This window comes from Dendroctonus ponderosae, unplaced genomic scaffold, assembly GCF_020466585.1.
Source record: "Dendroctonus ponderosae isolate FM_Combo_2020 unplaced genomic scaffold, Dpon_F_20191213v2 Dpon_F_20191213_3, whole genome shotgun sequence".
NCBI lineage: Eukaryota > Metazoa > Arthropoda > Insecta > Coleoptera > Curculionidae > Dendroctonus > Dendroctonus ponderosae.
In genome coordinates, this window is record NW_026018508.1 from 14,312,269 (window position 1) to 14,329,904 (window position 17,636).

A 17,636-nucleotide genomic window follows, 5' to 3' on the forward strand; every position below is an offset into this window, starting at 1 on the left:
AAGGTTTTTACTGTACAGACCGATTTTCTTATTATTTCGGGTTTAATGAAATATGGAATTGCCTGATAATTCAAAGGAAGAATCGGATAAGGGCAGTGTTCTGCCTACAAAGTGTGGAATATGTGGTGATCCTCATTTCTATCGTGACTGCAAATATGTGATTATTAATACTAAGGTCATATTGAATGTTATTCACAATATTGCAGCTGATTTCTGCTCTTAAAATCACTTGTCTGTTTTGTCGTAAAAACGAACTAAATACGACTATTCCCAATTCACAGGTTCCTGATAGAGAAGTTCCATCTAGAGCCAAACAATCGTTGCCAGATATTCTGGAAATCCGCAAACTGGCCGATGAAAGTTACTCAATATTCAGCAAAGTGATGCTGGAAGCTGGTACGGAATTTGGACCGTTTGTAGCGAAGAAAACCTTAACTTTACACCCATTTGCCGTATTTCCCATCAAAGTGTTTCACGAAAATGAATCAGACTTGTCCGAGTATTACCTGGATACTGTGGAGGAAAATGATTGTTGCTGGATGATGTTCGTCAAGCCTGCTAGTGATGTTGAGGAGCAAAACTTAATTTGCTATCAGGTGCAACAAGCATTCTTTAACAAATGAACGAATATTGAGTCAATAATTTTAGGAAAATGAAGATATCTTTTTTGGCACAATAAGGGACATATTGCCTGGTGAAGAACTGAAAGTGTGGTACTCGCCCTACTATGCGTTCAAAATGCAGAAAAATACACTCACCTTTAAGGAGTCATCACAACTGCAAGTGGAAACAGGTTAATCATTCGGCCTAAATAGTTGAAATACCCCCTAAGCCAACTGTTAACAATTTTCTTTAGTTGAGTGCAAACCTGCGGCAGATGACTTAAACACGCTGATCAAAGCACAACAAAACATTGTTCCTCATGTGGTGTGGAATTGCAAATTTTGCTACAAACTGGAGAAAAATGTTTCTGATTTCGCCAAGCATTTGTTAACGCATTATGCAATTAAAGAGAAAAGAACATGCTTGTCTTGCAACAATCATTTCCGTTACTCAACGGTAAGTTTAGGGAAATTTGCCAGTGATTTGGCTTTTAATTTTAATTTTCGTTGTAGCATTTTAAACACCATATCAGATTTTGTCGTCCAGAGCCAACAGAAAAAACACCCCAACCAATCTTTTCAAAAGTGGCCGAAAAACCACAACCTGAGGCTAAGCAACAGGCAAAAAGTAATAATATAGGCGGGCCTTTACTTGCTCAGTGCTTAAATGAGAGCCTGAATAATTCGGATTCTCTGCTACCACAAAGCGATCCACCCTTTTTCGAGATGGAAAATTACGAAAACCCCGATTTACTATTTGGAAGTGAGTTGTTAGGAATTAATATCGACCTGCAAAATGGAGCAAAGGACGTTCATAAGAAGTATTTTGTTTGCGATATATGTTTAAAGAAGTTTCCGAATGTAAAAGGAATTTCAAATCATTTAAAATTGCACATAGGAAACTACTTTTGTCCTGAATGTAAAAAGGTGAGCCAGGTTTTTAATCGATTGGAACTTCACTAGGACTTAATAACACTTTTAGATTTTTGGACGGCCAGAAAGCTTCAAGTATCACAAATGTAACCGAGTATACTCTCTTAAATGTCCTAAATGTGAAAGAATCTTCTATCAGAAGAAATACCTATTAAAACATATATCGGTGTTCCATGAGAAGAAACATGCCTGCCCATCGTGCCAAAAACTCTGCTTTTCTTCCACTGAACTCAAGAATCATTATTGCAGAAAGCTCCCCAAAGAAAAGCGAAAAGTTCTCAAATGTGCCGCCTGTCCCAAGATGTTCTTTTCCGAAATGGGTCTAAGGAAGCACAAGAAGAATCACTTGAGTGACGGCATATCGACAACATACATTTGCTCAGAATGCAGCGAAACTTTCTCATCAAAGCTGATTTATCAGCGACACGTACATACAATCCATAACAAATCTAGGCAATACGAGTGTAAGATCTGTGATAAAGTGTTTTATAGAGGAGATGCTTTGAAAATGCATTTAACCAATATTCACATGCAAGGCAAAGCTGAGGTAAGCTACTTTAAGCTCAAAGTTTGATACATTCTTATAAACTTCGTAATTTTAGGGCCTTCAATGTCCGAGTTGTAACAGGAAATTTAAAAGTAATAAATACCTGCAAGACCATATGAAATCGTTCCACGACAATTCAAAATATAAATGCAACCTCTGCACGCACTCATTCAAATATTCGCGTAATCTATCCAGGCACTTGAAGATGGTTCATGGGAAGGAAGAACTCTTTGAAGACGCATATGAGTGTCCAACATGTAAGATTAAAGTCAAATTGAAAAGCTCGCTTCGCCGGCATTTAAGAACCAAACATCCAGAAAAGTTTTCCTCAAGTCGTATGAAAATCAATTCCAGTCAGGTTGAAGTGCAAGAATTAAAATTCAAGTGTCCAATATGCGATTTGAAAGTGAAGCTCAAGTCGTCATTGCATCGACATATATTGAAGAAACATCCCGACGATTATAAGAATGTTTGCGGCCAGGTAAAGGAAAAAGACCGGGTTACTGGTAACTCCAAAAAGGTTTGCTATTTAATTTAACGATTTTTCCAAAAAATAATACCATGATTGCAGAGGAAGCAAATTGACGATGAATTTGATAAATTGATGGACCTGCAAAAAACTATAGAAAATATGGACTTTAACATCGACACCTGCAATGAAAACTTGCTGAGCGGAAATGAAACCATCGATAAATTTTTGAAGGAGAGCAGCGATCAAATTTCGATTTTCTTTGCGGACAGTCCGAAACCGATTCCAATCGTTAACGAAATTAGTACTGTAATTACGGAGAGAGCAACCAATAGGGAGGTCGGGTTATCTATGCCAGATTTGTTGGAATTGGAGCATGAGATTAAGGCAGGTGAGTGAAGTAGTTCAACAGTATAATTTGCGAGTGCAAAGCACACAAGTTAAATTTCGTCTTCTATTAAAATATTAAGACTTAGTAGACTAAACACTAGGCATTCGCGTTATATTAAATGATAACACTTCAGGTCAAGTGCATACGACGCAAGTAAAGTCTTTCTCTAAAAGAGCTCTGCAGCGCTTAGGCCCTAGCCCTCACTGATCAAAGTTGTACATGCATTGTTGAGTTTTCCGGCATAAAATCTTCAACCCAATTTTTTTTTCAGCTAAACAGGCTGTTGTTTCGCCAGCTGCAAGCAAGACTTTCGATCCTCTGTTGGCCCTTAATTCCTCGGATGTTGTGCTGTATGCCCTCAACAATAAGCCTGATTAAGGTACTATACGCATTCAAATTTATTTTAAGCAGCTAATTTGATAAGACTAATTAAACTTAAAGATAGAAAAGATCGCGTTGAGTTCATCGTTTCCTAGTCGCAGTTGACTTTCCTTTCGCATCATTTCCAGTCCTTTTATTCGGTGGGGTTTAAATAAAGCTGCGTAAAGGGCGTACTAGTAGAAAAAGTCAAGTAGACTATATTTCATATACAAATATTGTGGACAAAACGTCTAAATACGACTAAGTCTACGATTTCTATGAAAGTGCGATGCACAACTAGAATTTGGCTTGATGATGGTATTTAAAATGATCTGGTTTGGCGGGCTTTTTCAGGTATGAGCAATTGCTCGATAATTCACTGGGCCTGTAGTTGGAAAGCTGTTGATAAACCTAGAATACAGCAGGGATAATTTTTTACATCGCAATTTAGTGGTTTAATCGTGCCTGTTTCATTCTTTGGATATTCAGTCGACTGACGGTGATGTGATTGACCATGGGCAGGGGATAGTGTAGTCCCACGGTACATTTAGCGCCCTTTTGAACGTTGTCGGGAGCCATCCATGGCTCATGGATATACTGAGTGGGCATATTCTTTAGCATTGGCAAGTATTTCCTGGAACATCCGGCTGGAAAGGTTTGCACGCAGTTTTTAACAGCGCATACCTAATGTAGTCTCCATTGGGATCGGCTTTTCTCCCGAACTTCACCGGGCAATAGCAGTGGAAAAATTGCTGGAAGAAGCTGGAGCATGAAAGCCACATCCATGTTCCAGCATTCACCGACCAATCCGCGTCTAGTAGTAGTTCCTCAAAGACCTTAGCGTTCATACTTTATTTCAGCGGCTTTTCCAGAAAGTGCCCATTTACCTTCATCCCCTCTTCCCAGGATATCCACAAGTCCCCCCGGGTTAAAAAGCAAGCCACGGCGTGCCTTGCTAAGTGATGAATCCATCCTTCCTGCCTCAGCTGGGTCATTATCGCGTCAATCCATGGAAAGCCCGTTTGCCCCTGCAGCGAAACAGAAAGCTCACCTCTGCCGCTTCATGGAACTGGGCGTTATTTTGTGCTTTTATAGTTACATTTGCCCACTTTGCTAGCGCTTCCGCGTTCTTGTCCCAAGGGATTTGGACGCAAATCGGGTTCCCAAGCATCTTATCGAAGTTGGGATTTTTAGTCGCTGCACAGTAGAAGAATTCGCGCCACAACAACTGTCCATGCAAAGACAATGGGGGGAATGCCTGAAATAGCTAACCAGTTTAATACAAGCAACGCGTTGTTCCACTTTTAGGGAAGCTGACCTTTTTAATTTTTTTATAAAGGTCGGTAAGTTGATAGTAGAAGAGCCGAGTAGAGAGGCAGCCGAACCGCAAGTAGGGCGACAGCCCAGTTTGCGAGGGCAGAAGTGATTGCGGCGTCATTTTCGGTCTTCCAAACGATGCTACCCACGCTTTTCTCTCCAGATGTCGTTCCAGCCTGGTCAGCGCTTCAGTTTCACCACCCTGATCAGGTGAGTTTAGACGTAGATTTCCCCCAACTGATCAGCAAAGTTATCACCTGCCAAACTGGGGGATTGAGGCCCTCAATGTCGAAGCCCAGCTCTTGCAGAGTGGGAACGCCATACTTTTCATCGTGGTCATCCGATAAAGGGGTGTGGGCATTGTGGACTGAGTGCGTGGTAACCGAAGGTTCAGGTTGTGGGGGTGGCCCCATACGAGCGATTATCGCCAAAAATTGGTGGTAAGTTAATGGGGCTTTTCCACCGTTTCTGGAACAGGAGATGAAAACATTACGTTCTGGTGGTGGTGGAGGTGGTTTGCGCGGCGTAGCAAATTCTGATCCACTACGGTCCAAAACGCCCAAAAATTCATCAGTTTCAATCTATTTCTTTTGATCGATTCTTCAAGGTTTAGCCCATTTCGACTCCTACCAACCTGTCAATGATATTTTGCAGTTGATACAGAGTATGGGAGTCCTTTTGGTCAACAGTGATGCCCATTTCCTTGCAAAGTGTCGTGATGTTGTGGTCGCGAACCCGCCCAAAAGGCTCCGGGTCTTCCTCAAAGGTGAGAGCCGTTGTGCCCCATTCGCGAAACAGCTTAGGCAGCGCGTCTGCAGGCTGGCCCCTGATTACAAACAGCCTGGAGTCTAATTTTTTCAGGCTGCGGTCCAGGTCGTCTAGGCATTGCAGCAGGAATCTGAAATTCCAAAGCGATTCTTCGTCTGTTTTAATCTTACTTCTGGCGTCTCGCACCTCCACTTGTTGATTCCCACATTGGAGGAACTTGCAAACCAGGGGTCCAGGACGAAGACGCAACGGAAGGTTGTAGCGCCTTTTAGGCCCTCCCTCAGTGATGGGTTGTCGTGTAGTCGTAGTCCCTTTAAAAGGAGTTTTAAATCAAATTATTTTTGGGAAGTTTTGAGTGGCTGACCTTTCGGAACCAGTGTACTGCGTGCTTCCCCTCCTGGTGGGCCGCAGATTCCAGCACATCAACGTTCATCTATGGGGGCGGGTGTTCATCGTTATGTTTTACTGGATCTAGAAAAATTGATTTATTTTTCTTTTAATTCTGATTCATTTTTCTGACTGCGTGTACTTGTTATGATATTCTTATCTTTCCTGGGTCTCAGTCAAAGTGTGAAGTAAAAACAATATCGTTTATTTCATTACGTTTCGGCGACACAACAGCGCCATCATCAGATTTAAAATGTACACAAACTCATGATTGGTAAAAGTCAACGTTCTTTTAGGTCTTTGCCTTCTTGAAACCTTAAATTTGTCTGCGAGAGACATCATCTTCTTGTTAAGGGAATATTTCAAAGGAAAAATATTAATATTCAAATCAAAACGGCCTGGCTCTATAAAAGTAAATGCTCTGCATATTGGATCGCTTCCGTTGTCGCTATCGCAATTAAAATAAGACAAATCTTTTAAACATTGTTTACGATCTCATTTTTCGTGAGCCCGCTGCTTACACTGAATCCACGTTACTGTGGGACTTTTGGTGTAACTTTCAAGACTATAGAGGAGGGGCACAGTGAATTTTCAGTTTAATTATTTGAATTCTCGTGCATGCTTTTTCTGCAAGTTATTTTGATTGCAAGCAAGGTTCCGTTGGCTAACTAACTGGCAACGCTCGAATATTCTCGCTCTATTATCTAACGTACCCATTCTAAATCTGAGGTGTCTCGGACTTTCAGTAGTCATCTCGCTGATAGCCTTAGCGCTGCGGCTTGTTTTTAGCATTCGCCCAACAATACTTATCAGTTGTTCCATTCCTTTGCCAATTAATCGGTGCAATTTTCGTTTTAAAATATTTTAGAAGAGAGACACCTAAGGAGGCAAATTGTGTAATTGCTGTTCAAAAAGCAAGTCGCTGTTTAAAATCTCCGTTAAACCCAATTTATATAAACAAACAAAAATTGAGAGAGTTTCTCTATAGATTCGTCGTTCCACCGCGCTCAATTAATCCTAAAAAAGTTTATGTCCTGCAAATTTGTGACTATTTTTGTCCGTCATCTTATCTATTCTGTCATTTTTACCAATCATGAGTTTGTGTAAATTTTAAATCTGATAATGGCGCTGTTGTCTCGCCGAAACGCAATGAAATAAACGATTTTCAAAAATTTTTCTTTTAAATTTATTGCAAATGGTTTTCATGTTTTTTTTACTTTTCTTCAATATTTTACGGAGAAATCAACCGCATTGATTAATACATGTCCGGGGGATATCGATTGATTTAACTTGCATTTAAGTGTACCTAGTTAAAGAAACTCGCTCAGAATTATCCTTTGTTTACAGCGAAAAATATTATGCGGTGCTCAATGTGCCCAAAAGAGTTAAATCTAATGTTTTTTTTGTTGTTAATCATGTATTTGGTGCGAGAAATGACTGGTTTTCTGAAAGCAACGGATTTCTTTGCAGTTTTGTCGCATTTTCCCAATTGCTTGAGTTTTTCCGATAACGCGAATCAACCCTTAAACTTATTCAAACAACAGAAAAAAATAAGGCTGCAAAACTGTAAGTTTTGTCATCCTTAGCATTAACTAAAACTTTTTGTTGTCTATTTTTGAACCTTATCATGCCCCATGCACAGCGGAGGATGTGATTTTTTTATGTCGAAAATCGGTCAATAATTAGGATTTTTATAGCTTTGTTAGTTTTCATGCGATTTCATACTTAAGAAACAACAAGTAAAGGATAAACAAAATACTCTGCAACCTACGCATATGCTTTATTTTAAATCGATAGTCTACTTCCATTTTTCTGCAGGACTACAGTAAAAAAATATTATTGACTGTTAGATTTAGTCTGTAAATTAAATAAAAGTAAATAATTTAATTTTTCACTTTTTTTCCAAATCGCAGTTGCTTGTAATCTCACCATTTTTTGGTGGAAAATTGGACATTTTTTTGTTTATTATATGTTGGAATTCCAATTTTGATGGGTTTCTTTGGTAAAGTAAATTTATTATAACTACTAAGTTGCGTTTTATCAACTTACCAATGGATAATAGGAAAGATACTGCTTGCTCTGATTGGATCGATTCACAAATTTCCACCAATTTAAATGAAACTATCGTCACTTGAACATCTACAGCAGGAAAACTAATAAGCGAACGGGAAGTTTGAAATGAAACTTGCGTATTCCTGCCTCAAAGCCACGTCGAATGCAACGTGACTCAAATTCTGTAATTGTTCTTATTGGATGCATCAGTCATGTGACCGTTTAAGTCACGTTTCTAAGGGCGTGCTATATTATAGTCTTCACTTGAGCCACAATTATTTGTAGGCAACAAAACACCGGAATATATTTGGAAATTCTTGGTTTCAAATTTGTCGAGCAACAAATCAAAATCAATGGTTTAAAAATAATTGGACTATTTTAGCGCCAAGACTAACAACAATATTTCAAAATAATAATGATGATCAAAAAGATGATTACCTGGCGAATTCAATTGTTAAAGCTGCCGTAAATAAAAGCGACTTTATATAATACCATTATTTTTTATAACTACAGAAAATTCTTCAAAGTCTTGGTTTTGGTTTCCGATAATTTTAAAGTTCCGTTTTTTAATTGCCACTCTGTAAGTAAGAAATAAAATATGACTTTTATAATCCTCGACAAATGTTTTCCAAACATATGCAAGTTTTTATGATATTAATTTATTTTGCTCAATTATTTTCATATTACTGTTATGTCAACATTATCAACGACCAAAACGTTTTGCAGCATTTTGCATTTTTTGCAGTTTCCATCCGAGTCATTAGAGTTTCTTTTGCATAAACAAGAAAACTGAATTCATAATAGACAGCAAAAAAGCGAAATCCATGCATAAAAGTTACTTTCTCCATGAGTAATAAATTATACAAAACTAGGGTAAAAAATCAAAATCAGAGCTTGGCGTTTATTTGTAATCGACAAGCCAGTTACGGTAATTACGATCAATCATCTTTGGATCACTTTCGTAAAGGCTGTTAAGTTAAAAATTCCAGTTACTTATTGCAGCTTTAAGAGTTTCAGCAAGCGACTGGCCTGATTATATTATAAATAGCATCGATCATTTTGCCTTTATTGCTGTTATTATTTATATCTGTGTCTTGGTCGTGCGGATAAAAATTTGATTATCACAACTGAAACAATGACGCCAAATTGGATTAATGTAAAGTACTTTCATTTCGCATTTCCTTTCTTTTTATGTGCAAAAAGTTTGTATAAATGACTGAGGACAGGATGTTGATGGTTTTTGCGTTATTTAAATCATAAACTTTCCATTACCGGCTTGAAACAGTTACAAGCGTTTCCGAAATGTGAAGGGCTTGTTTGACTGTTTTATATAATTTTGCAGAATGTTTTATTTATTTTAATTTTGAAAGCAATAATTAGATAAATTAAAATGAAAGGAGCCAGTGCGGTTGTGAAGAATTTATTAGGCAATTTTTCGTCCACATTGGGAGTAAAATGAACAACAAAGTCAAAAAAGTGACTTAAACTAAAATGAATTGAAATATCCCTAATGAAAAACGCAAAATTCATTGAAACTCAATTCACATTCTTGCACTTTAATGCGTATTCTAATACTTGAAAAATAAAGGTTTTTTTTGTCAAATGCGCAAAGAACTGAATGTGGTAAAATGTAATTTAGAATGATGTAAAATATAAAAAATTTTGGGAAAATTTTCATTTTTTTAAAAAATCCAGCCCCACCCTTGGAAAAATTTCGACCAAAAATCAAAATTTCACATGCGTGTTTTTTGAGTTCAATCGATTCCTTTCGACACAAGAAGGTCACAAATATGCATTTATAAAGTGTTTGGGTCAATAATAAGCAAGAAATCGTCGGTTAAAGATCGTGAACGCTCAAAATACGCTTTAAATGTGCCGCAAATGTCTATTATTTCGGATGTAAAACTTTTTTTGAGAAAATTTTGAGAAAATTTTCATTTTTCCAAAAAATCGACCTCCACCCTTGGAAAAATTTCGACCAAAAATCAAAGTTTCACATGCGTATTTTTTGAGCTCAATCGAGCTTAAGTCGCAAGTCTTCTGGAAAACATGTTTCTCGTACCCTCCAAGTGAGCCCCTATTACCCCTTAAAAGGAATGCCGCCCATTTTGTATCACCCTGTATATATTTTCATTACCATTGTATAACAGATTAATTTTTAAAGTAGATAAAGCTATAATTAATTTGATGTAGTCCGTAGCCATGTAGTACATCATTATTATTATTACTTAAAAAAAACGAGCTCATTTGCTTTCTTTTTCTCTAATTAATTTGGTGGCTTTAAATTAGTATTAATGACTTGAAAACCGAGTTAATACACTGTTTTTTATTTATTTTATTGGAAAGTTTGCAATAATTCATGAAATAATTGTTCTTGTATTTTTGTTAGATGATTTTCTACTGGTTTGGCCAGTTACACACTTTCCATTAGTAAAATTAAAATTATATAAAATTGAGGCGTCTTGTCATCATCCAACTACTACAAAAAACTGAAAACATTTCAATAAATACAAAATAACATAATAATTCTAGTCTTTTGTGTCTGAGAATTTGAATTATTGTTAGATTTAATGAGTTAAGTTTAAGAATCTCACTTACTAATTAGCTATAAAAGCAGTTACAAAACAAAAACCGAAATGTTACAAAAACTGTATAATTTAATCAGACTTCCCAATTCTTGGACGATTGCAACCAAAGCACTTAAGACCACTGACGCATCAATGAAGACAATTAATCGTAAACTCCATTTGTTTACTTTCTTTCCAATTATTCTCCTAGTATTTAATGTCTATTTGTTGGACCGATTCAATGTACACAAATCGTGTTTTCAGTGAAATTTTATGAGGGTTGGGGCCCGATTCTGTTCCCCTTTGTCGATCTCGAAACGTTTCCGCTTCGAAAACTTACGCGTTTCAGTGGGCAGCCATAGAACTTCCTGTACTTTTTACGAAAGAAAAATATTACATAATAAGTGTGTTGCGTCATCAGGAAAATTAATTAAGTTAGACGATAAGGGCAGTTATTTTTCTTTGTTGGTGTTACTGCAGTCGGACAATGTTGAATAAATCTTATTAATTTATATTAATATTAATTTTGTTGTTTTTTGCTAAAGTAGTTCCTTTTACTCTGAAGTCATGCTTTTTTATTCGTCTTTATCTGTGCTTTGGGCTCTTAAATATGTATACAAAAATTGTGGTCAAAAACACTGTTTGAATTGCACTGCAAGTGTGATTTTAACTGTTTTCTAATTTTTCTATTCTTTCTCTAGATTATTATTGAGTCAATTCAATTATTAAGACTTAATTAGGAATTTTTCGCATATACGATACCACTGGAATCATTTTACCGTCTTTATACGCGTATTAGATTTTTGCTCATTTAATCTTTAACAAAATTAAATAATAAACATTTCTGTTTTTTAATTCAAATTTTGATGTAAGTAGATACCTATTTTGAAATGTGCCTGAGATTAACACAACTTGAAATAAGTGCCTACTCGAATGTTAAAACTTTTACTTACTTTTGTTGTTTGGGCCCTTAATCAATGCTGCTGATCATTCATAGTCATTCCCATGAAAAGTTGAACGGTTTGAACTCCCTTGAGGAGCGTTTTCGGCATTAATTAGTAACGCGCCGCAGATTAAAATACCGAAAAAACCAACGTATTTTTCCTTTGGAAGTATTCCTTGGTTAATCATCAGTCATCACTCGGAAGGCAAAGTGAGGGAAAGAACTGTTTCGGTGAATGCACAGAGAGAAGCAGGTGAATTCGTTTAGCGTAAAAAAAATAGCCAAACCGTGTTCATTAGAGGTTCGAACATTTGTCGAAGTGCATCGGCGGCAGTAAATGCGGGTGTTTTTTGCGTGTTCGAATTTAGTGTTGTTTTTAGTGTGGAAGTTGGATTTATTGATGGTTTAAATTGAACAGTGAGTCTCAACTGTGGTGTAAAGGGTGTGAACAATTTTCCGGATTGTTTAGATGATAATTTTCGGGTAGGTTTTCTACTTCCACTAAACTGTGGATTTGGGACGCGGTTCTAACAGGCTGAAAAACAATGTTTTGATRATGCTTTTTAACATTGKKAACTTTCCARATTGTTTTTTCTATAAAAGCAAATTTCAATWAAGTCAAATGCCTCCTACAATATTTTACGATTTTCCGTAAACATACATACTTACATATTTAATCCCAACCCTTACCCGAAACCCTGCAGGTTTATGAAGGAAATAGTCCTTACTGCAGTTTACTTGGTTAAATGTAATTTAGGAAAAATAACTCGCTSAATTCTTGAGTATGAAAAGTACAGAAACAAATGTAGTATGAAGAAGAATGCGATGATTAAGTGAACAAAATCAATACAAACGCTCGGTTTATTCAGATTCGATGTTCAACATAAAAGCCGACTTAAAACTACTCAAAAAATTCGATCAAAAAGTATGAATTTTAACTAGTTTAACTGTTGAAATTTGGCTTAGGATTTAAAATAATTTGAAAAATTATAGGAACTAGTGTGCACACTGGATAAAATAAATTAACAAATATCGCATTAGAGTGGATAATTTTTCGTTTAAATAAATTGTGGCCCAATCGATTTAAACCAGAAATTACACACTTTAAGTCACGAATTGTTAATTAGAATTATTATTTTTCAATTTTTTATTTTTATTGCATCGAGACCCAAAAGAAATTCAAAACATCCTTTTTTAAACATTGGAGTAACATTTTACATCGTGGATATTTTGAGGAAATTGCTCGCATTGCATTTGTATTTTTTACACCAATGCAATTATCACCGTTAAAATATTGAAGTTAGTGTCGATATCTCATAAATTATGATGAAAGTTATATTTTCTCAAATTTGCTATCAAAGCGAATAGAATGTTGTAAGAATAATTATTTTCTTCAACCCCATTTGCAAAATAACGTTTTGGCTAAAATGTATTTGGTTTTTTCCCAATATTTTCGAAACCGAAATTTTGTCTCATTTAACCGAACTCTAACGGTTTAGAACAATTGGACCACCCTGTATATGACACAAAAAAATATTTAAAGCATTTCAGAGACTTTGAATGTCTTTCTTTTCAGTTTTCTTCAATAATATGTGATTTAGGGAGGGATTTAAACAATTAAAAACTCTGGTATTTTTAATCAACCAATTTTCCCAAGAGCGGTGAAGATGAAGATTCCTCTCATTGTGATACGCTCAAGTCGAAACTGTCGATGCCATTTAAGTATACTCAGAATTAACATTTCTGCGATATTGTCTTTCATCAGGATTTTTTCGCTTTGTTAAGAGTGCGGCGAGATCGATTCGCTTTACTTTCTACAAATACTTGAACGAAACGTCGCATTGTTTTCCCACTTTTTGTTTAAATTTGTGGCCAATTAGCAATTGTTCTCAACGTAAAAAGAACGGCTTCATAATCAAAAGCTTGATTTACTGGCAAGTTCAAGAGGAATTTAACAATACAGTGCAGGCAGAGCGGGCAATAGTGGCTTTCTTTTTTGCAATTCTCCAGCACTAGTTAATTAAATTTTAACTCGTTAAAACAATTATATTGTGCAAAAATGGCCATAACCGTGCAATGAAAATGAAAAATGCTTAAAACGGATCTTTTAACTACCGTCTTTCTACAGGGTGATTCAGGTTTTTATAGGCGCCCAAGACACCAATTTTTTTCATTCAGAATTGCTGCAAGCCGGGTATTTCTCAACAGGCTTCACGATCAGATCTCGACTTCTCGTCCAATTCTTGCCACCTAATGGTGATTTGAAGCCATTGTCTCCAAACAGCGTAAACGTGTAAAAGCCTAACAAAATTTTTTATTTTTTTTTGTTTAGCCAGATTAGGAACAGGAAATTAACTCGCCAAGGTATTCCAACATCTCTTACACCAAGGAGATAAACAGAAGAGTTTTTCTTCGTTTACGGAAAAACTTTCTGAATGTTTCTCTATCTTTATATATATTTTTTTTTTCGGTTTATCTGATTTTTCTGGTCTGAACGACTGAACTTTAGCATTTCTGGCAAATTAGTACAGAGAAATATCCTCTCATAAAAGGAAATGCCGTGCTTCAGTGTTCTCTGATCCGCATGAATTTTTTCAACAACTGGAGCGCAATGTTTGCAAAATAACGTTACGTAGCCGAAGAACTATAGTCAGATAGCACGAGGCCCATTAAAAGCACTTATCAATTTTCCAAATCGCTTCCTACATAAATGAATATGTATTGAATTAGATTACAATTAATGTTGAATGAGATTTACGTTAAATTATAGTGCAGAAAAGTAGGATGAAAATGGGGAATATGTTCGTCTAATCCGCGATTTATCCGATTCATTTTTAAAAAGTTGAATTTTACGTCCTGATTCCGCTCAGATTCAAAAGTTTAGTGCTCAAAATCCGATCACAAGAAGGAAACGGCGTTATTTTATTTTGTTTTTTTTATCTGCGTCTTCGCGCGTCTATTGCCCATTCCAAATATATTTCTTTAAATCTATAATTACATTTAACCTTTTAACCTTTTTTCGTGATAAATCCTATCAAATTTCCATAACGTAATTTTTTCGAGTGTTCAATTAGCGATTTAATGTAAGGTATGTGCATAAATAAAATTGGGACGAAGTAGAATATGTTCAAATAGATGTAAATAGAGCATAATCGACAAAATCTATAGAACCTACGAAAATTTTCCATAAATTGAAACCAAACTACAATTTGCTTAAATGCAAATTTGAAAAATTCGGGAAAATTACCTTATGATTACTGAAAATCAAAACTTCACTTCGTTAATTCCTGAATAAATCAATGCCAAAAACAGCAAAAAAAGCTTCAAAATCAAACGCAGTTTTAAATAATTGTCTAAAATTGCCTGGGGTTGCAAAATGCATCTAAAGGTGACTTTCTCACTTTGGAAATAACGGTGAAACTTGAAACTGTTAAAACCATTTTTTGAAAAAATTACCTAATTGCAAGAACGGGTAACAGACAGAACACATTTTGATAAAAAAACACTTTCGATTGCATTAAAATATTGATTTTAACGCTCAAAGCAGTACAATTGAAACTATTGCAATTTTGGAAATTTTAGTGTATCTTGTAATAGTTGTGAAAAAAATATACTTAGAGTTCAATGACGGACTTTTAGCCCCTGGACCCTGTATATTTTTTCACAAGCTTACTAAACCTAAATGTCTGTACATACATATTTTTTAAATTCTAGCAAGAACTAAAAGTCGATTTCAAGATTTCAAAACAATAAATAATGACATATTTTCTTTATTTTGAAGCTGCAATTGGACTCTTTATAATTAGCGATAAACAAGGTGACAAGAAATGCATTTTACGTGCGACCGCTCTACTCGTCAATCTACGGCCGATGTATCAATCGTTGTGTAGTAGGCTCAAAGGGTATAATTGCATGGTGATCGGCAGGCCTATAAGCAACTTTTCGTCGGTTATACATCAGCGGTTTCATCGGAGTGTTAATGAAAACTTTGATTGTGCGATCACAAAATGTCGAGTTTAGACAACTTTTTGCATTTTTGTGCTTTCAAATATTGTAGGAGCAAAATAAATGTGTACCCAAGCTTTGCAAGCGATGATTACCAGACAACTAATCAACCTTCTTATTCCACTTTGTTTTAGACATTGATTCATTCAACTCACTTTTTGCTCCATTGTTTTCAGCAATTAGTTAACTCTTGAGGAATGCGAGCAATGACTAATTAACTGCACTTAAAAAATTATTTTGAATTTATAATTGCCTGTTCTGCCATTATCTCAGCTCATAAAGCAAATTTAAGCAGAAAACCACTGGTAGCAAAACAACTGTGTTTGTGGACTTAATCTAGAATTCTTCGTTCGTTCCAGATGCAATGTAGGCGATGGCAGACTGGCAAAAAGCCTTCAACGTTCATCGACTGTTTCGCATACTTCTGCTGCTTCCCATATTGACCAAAGGTAAGTCGCCAGCTCGAAATGCTTGCTTACTTACCAGCGCAGTTATTCCTAATTGGTCTGCTTTAAATTCCCGTTGAATACCTAAAAAAGCCACTTTAGCCTTTTTCAAGTGGTGTACGAATTAAGTCGTCTGATTACTGTAATATTAAACGTTTCAATATTGCCACTAATGATTGTCAACATTAAAATTAGATCGCGATGGTTTAATGATCCTAACAGCCGAGTGGTTGCGGTTTCTTCAGTTTTTCTTGTTGATTGGATCAACGCACGCTTCATTTCGCACAGGGTACGGGAACAATTCATGGGAAAAATTTGGTAAATATAAGCGGTTTCAACGGTTTGGCATCGAATCGAAACCCAAATTGATTAATATGCTGTTGCCTAAACAGTGCTCAAGAGTTTTATTTCTTTTGCGAATGCTTTTTATTTTTAAGCGCAATTTATTGGCTCCGATTTGTTCGACATCAATTGTCCGAATTCGATGCCATTATCTAGTGATTTCAGTTTGTTTTTTTTTTCGGAATTTTGCGTTGTTTATGTGACAATTTTGAGGAATTTGGATGGGCAATTTTGCAATAATTGCCGAATTAATTTTTTCGTGAAAACCTTTTAAATTAGGCACATTGCTGATAATGAGGGTTTTATTGCATTATTGAGGGAATATTGGTGTTATATGTAGAATGTTGCATGTGGAATAATGCTTTTTTAAATTATGACATAAGTTATTTTAGAATAGTTTTAAACTATCGGACTTTTTTTGTTTCAAATTCAAAACTTGTCCAAAACTGTCTGTGTCCAAGATTGACTCGAAATGGTTTTTAATCGTTAATTAAATTTAATGAACTAACACACAGATTTTTTCCTTTTTACAATATACAGGGTGTTCCAGGATAAAAGTAATTAATTTTAATAAGCAAAAGGGCATAAAAAATAAAGTTGTTATTTCTTACCGCTGTCCAGAAATCATTTAAAGGCATTTTCTTAAAAGTAAACTAAAATTTGAAATTTGAAAATTTCTCATTAACTTTATTTCAATACCTGAATAAGGAGGAATTAACATTTTATGTGAAGCCACATAAACTTATTGACTTGCTTTATTTGCAGCAATAATTTAATTGAATTCAATGAGTTTAGTTTAACCCAGAAATGAAGCAAGATGTATCTAGGTGACAAAAATCCGCACACTCTTAGTCCATTTATATCGTTATTAATACACGTATCAATTAGATAATTAACGTTGAAAGGAAGAAGCTTTTCCTACATTAATCGAGCTTTCTGTATCGGAAGCAATTTGTTTTAATAAGCAGGCGAGAGTGCGTTCAAACACTAAGGAAAAAGCTGCTGGCATTGATCTCGGTAACTGCATTTCGTTAATGGAAAATACAAACTGTAGACGGAAGTGCTACACAAAAGAGATCCTGACCAAAATGTGATCATTTTATCGAACTGGAGGTGCGACAGGTAAAAGTTAGTCATACCGGAGGGGTCGCCAGAAGAACTCAAAGACCGTGATTCCTCTCGGTAACGACTTGCAATAAAAGTCTTTGGCCTGCCTTTGTTTTGCACCTGGTGTATGTCTACATTATCAATTATAACGCTGTTTATTTGAATATAATTCCCAAGGAATGACTTGGAAATAAGCCTTTGCCTGCATGTTTAAACTCCACCCTATCGAAAACGTATCCTCGTTCTTTAAGTCGCAATTGGTTTTGATGTGTAAAAAATGTCCACACAACATGTTCTCATAGGCTTTGAAGAAATTAATCATTATGCATGTGAATCCGTCAGGAAAACCTTTTGATCCATCGGCCGTATAGCAAGCTAGTTATTTTCGTATCTAAGTTTA

At 35.8% G+C, this 17,636-nt stretch overlaps 3 protein-coding genes across 5 annotated transcripts in view; 2 read left to right on the forward strand and 1 right to left on the reverse strand.

Annotated features, from left to right (window-relative positions):
• Positions 1-6: 6 nt before the first annotated feature.
• Positions 7-4,725, forward strand: LOC109537398 (PR domain zinc finger protein 15). Of its 3 annotated transcripts, XM_019904106.2 has the most exons (10): positions 7-175; positions 282-596; positions 649-793; positions 857-1,059; positions 1,116-1,529; positions 1,585-2,082; positions 2,138-2,602; positions 2,654-2,942; positions 3,214-3,321; positions 4,642-4,725. In XM_019904106.2, the coding sequence occupies exons 1-9, from the start codon at positions 53-55 to the stop codon at positions 3,318-3,320; spliced, it is 2,559 nt and encodes an 852-aa protein (XP_019759665.2). In that variant the 5' UTR covers positions 7-52; the 3' UTR covers position 3,321; positions 4,642-4,725. The 3 variants fall into 3 exon arrangements, with proteins under 3 accessions (XP_019759665.2, XP_019759666.2, XP_019759667.2); XM_019904107.2 differs by lacking the exon at positions 4,642-4,725 and having other exon boundaries at positions 3,214-3,394; XM_019904108.2 differs by lacking the exon at positions 4,642-4,725 and having other exon boundaries at positions 7-157; positions 3,214-3,394.
• LOC109537400 (cryptochrome-1) lies at positions 3,505-8,180 on the reverse strand. The gene is made up of 11 exons (XM_048665304.1): positions 7,824-8,180; positions 5,752-5,858; positions 5,574-5,698; positions 5,254-5,517; positions 4,877-5,087; positions 4,621-4,821; positions 4,402-4,560; positions 4,190-4,330; positions 3,987-4,138; positions 3,768-3,936; positions 3,505-3,713 (listed from the first exon to the last, which is right to left on the reverse strand). The coding sequence occupies exons 2-11, from the start codon at positions 5,818-5,820 to the stop codon at positions 3,600-3,602; spliced, it is 1,605 nt and encodes a 534-aa protein (XP_048521261.1). The 5' UTR covers positions 5,821-5,858; positions 7,824-8,180; the 3' UTR covers positions 3,505-3,599.
• Positions 8,181-11,413: 3,233 nt separating this feature from the next.
• Positions 11,414-17,636, forward strand: part of LOC109537399 (protocadherin-23) — a gene marked incomplete in the record, with an annotated part of 12,461 nt that continues 6,238 nt past the window's right edge. Inside the window, 2 exon segments of the mRNA XM_048665303.1 lie at positions 11,414-11,819; positions 15,701-15,790. Of these exon segments, the coding sequence (XP_048521260.1) occupies positions 15,715-15,790 (76 nt within the window).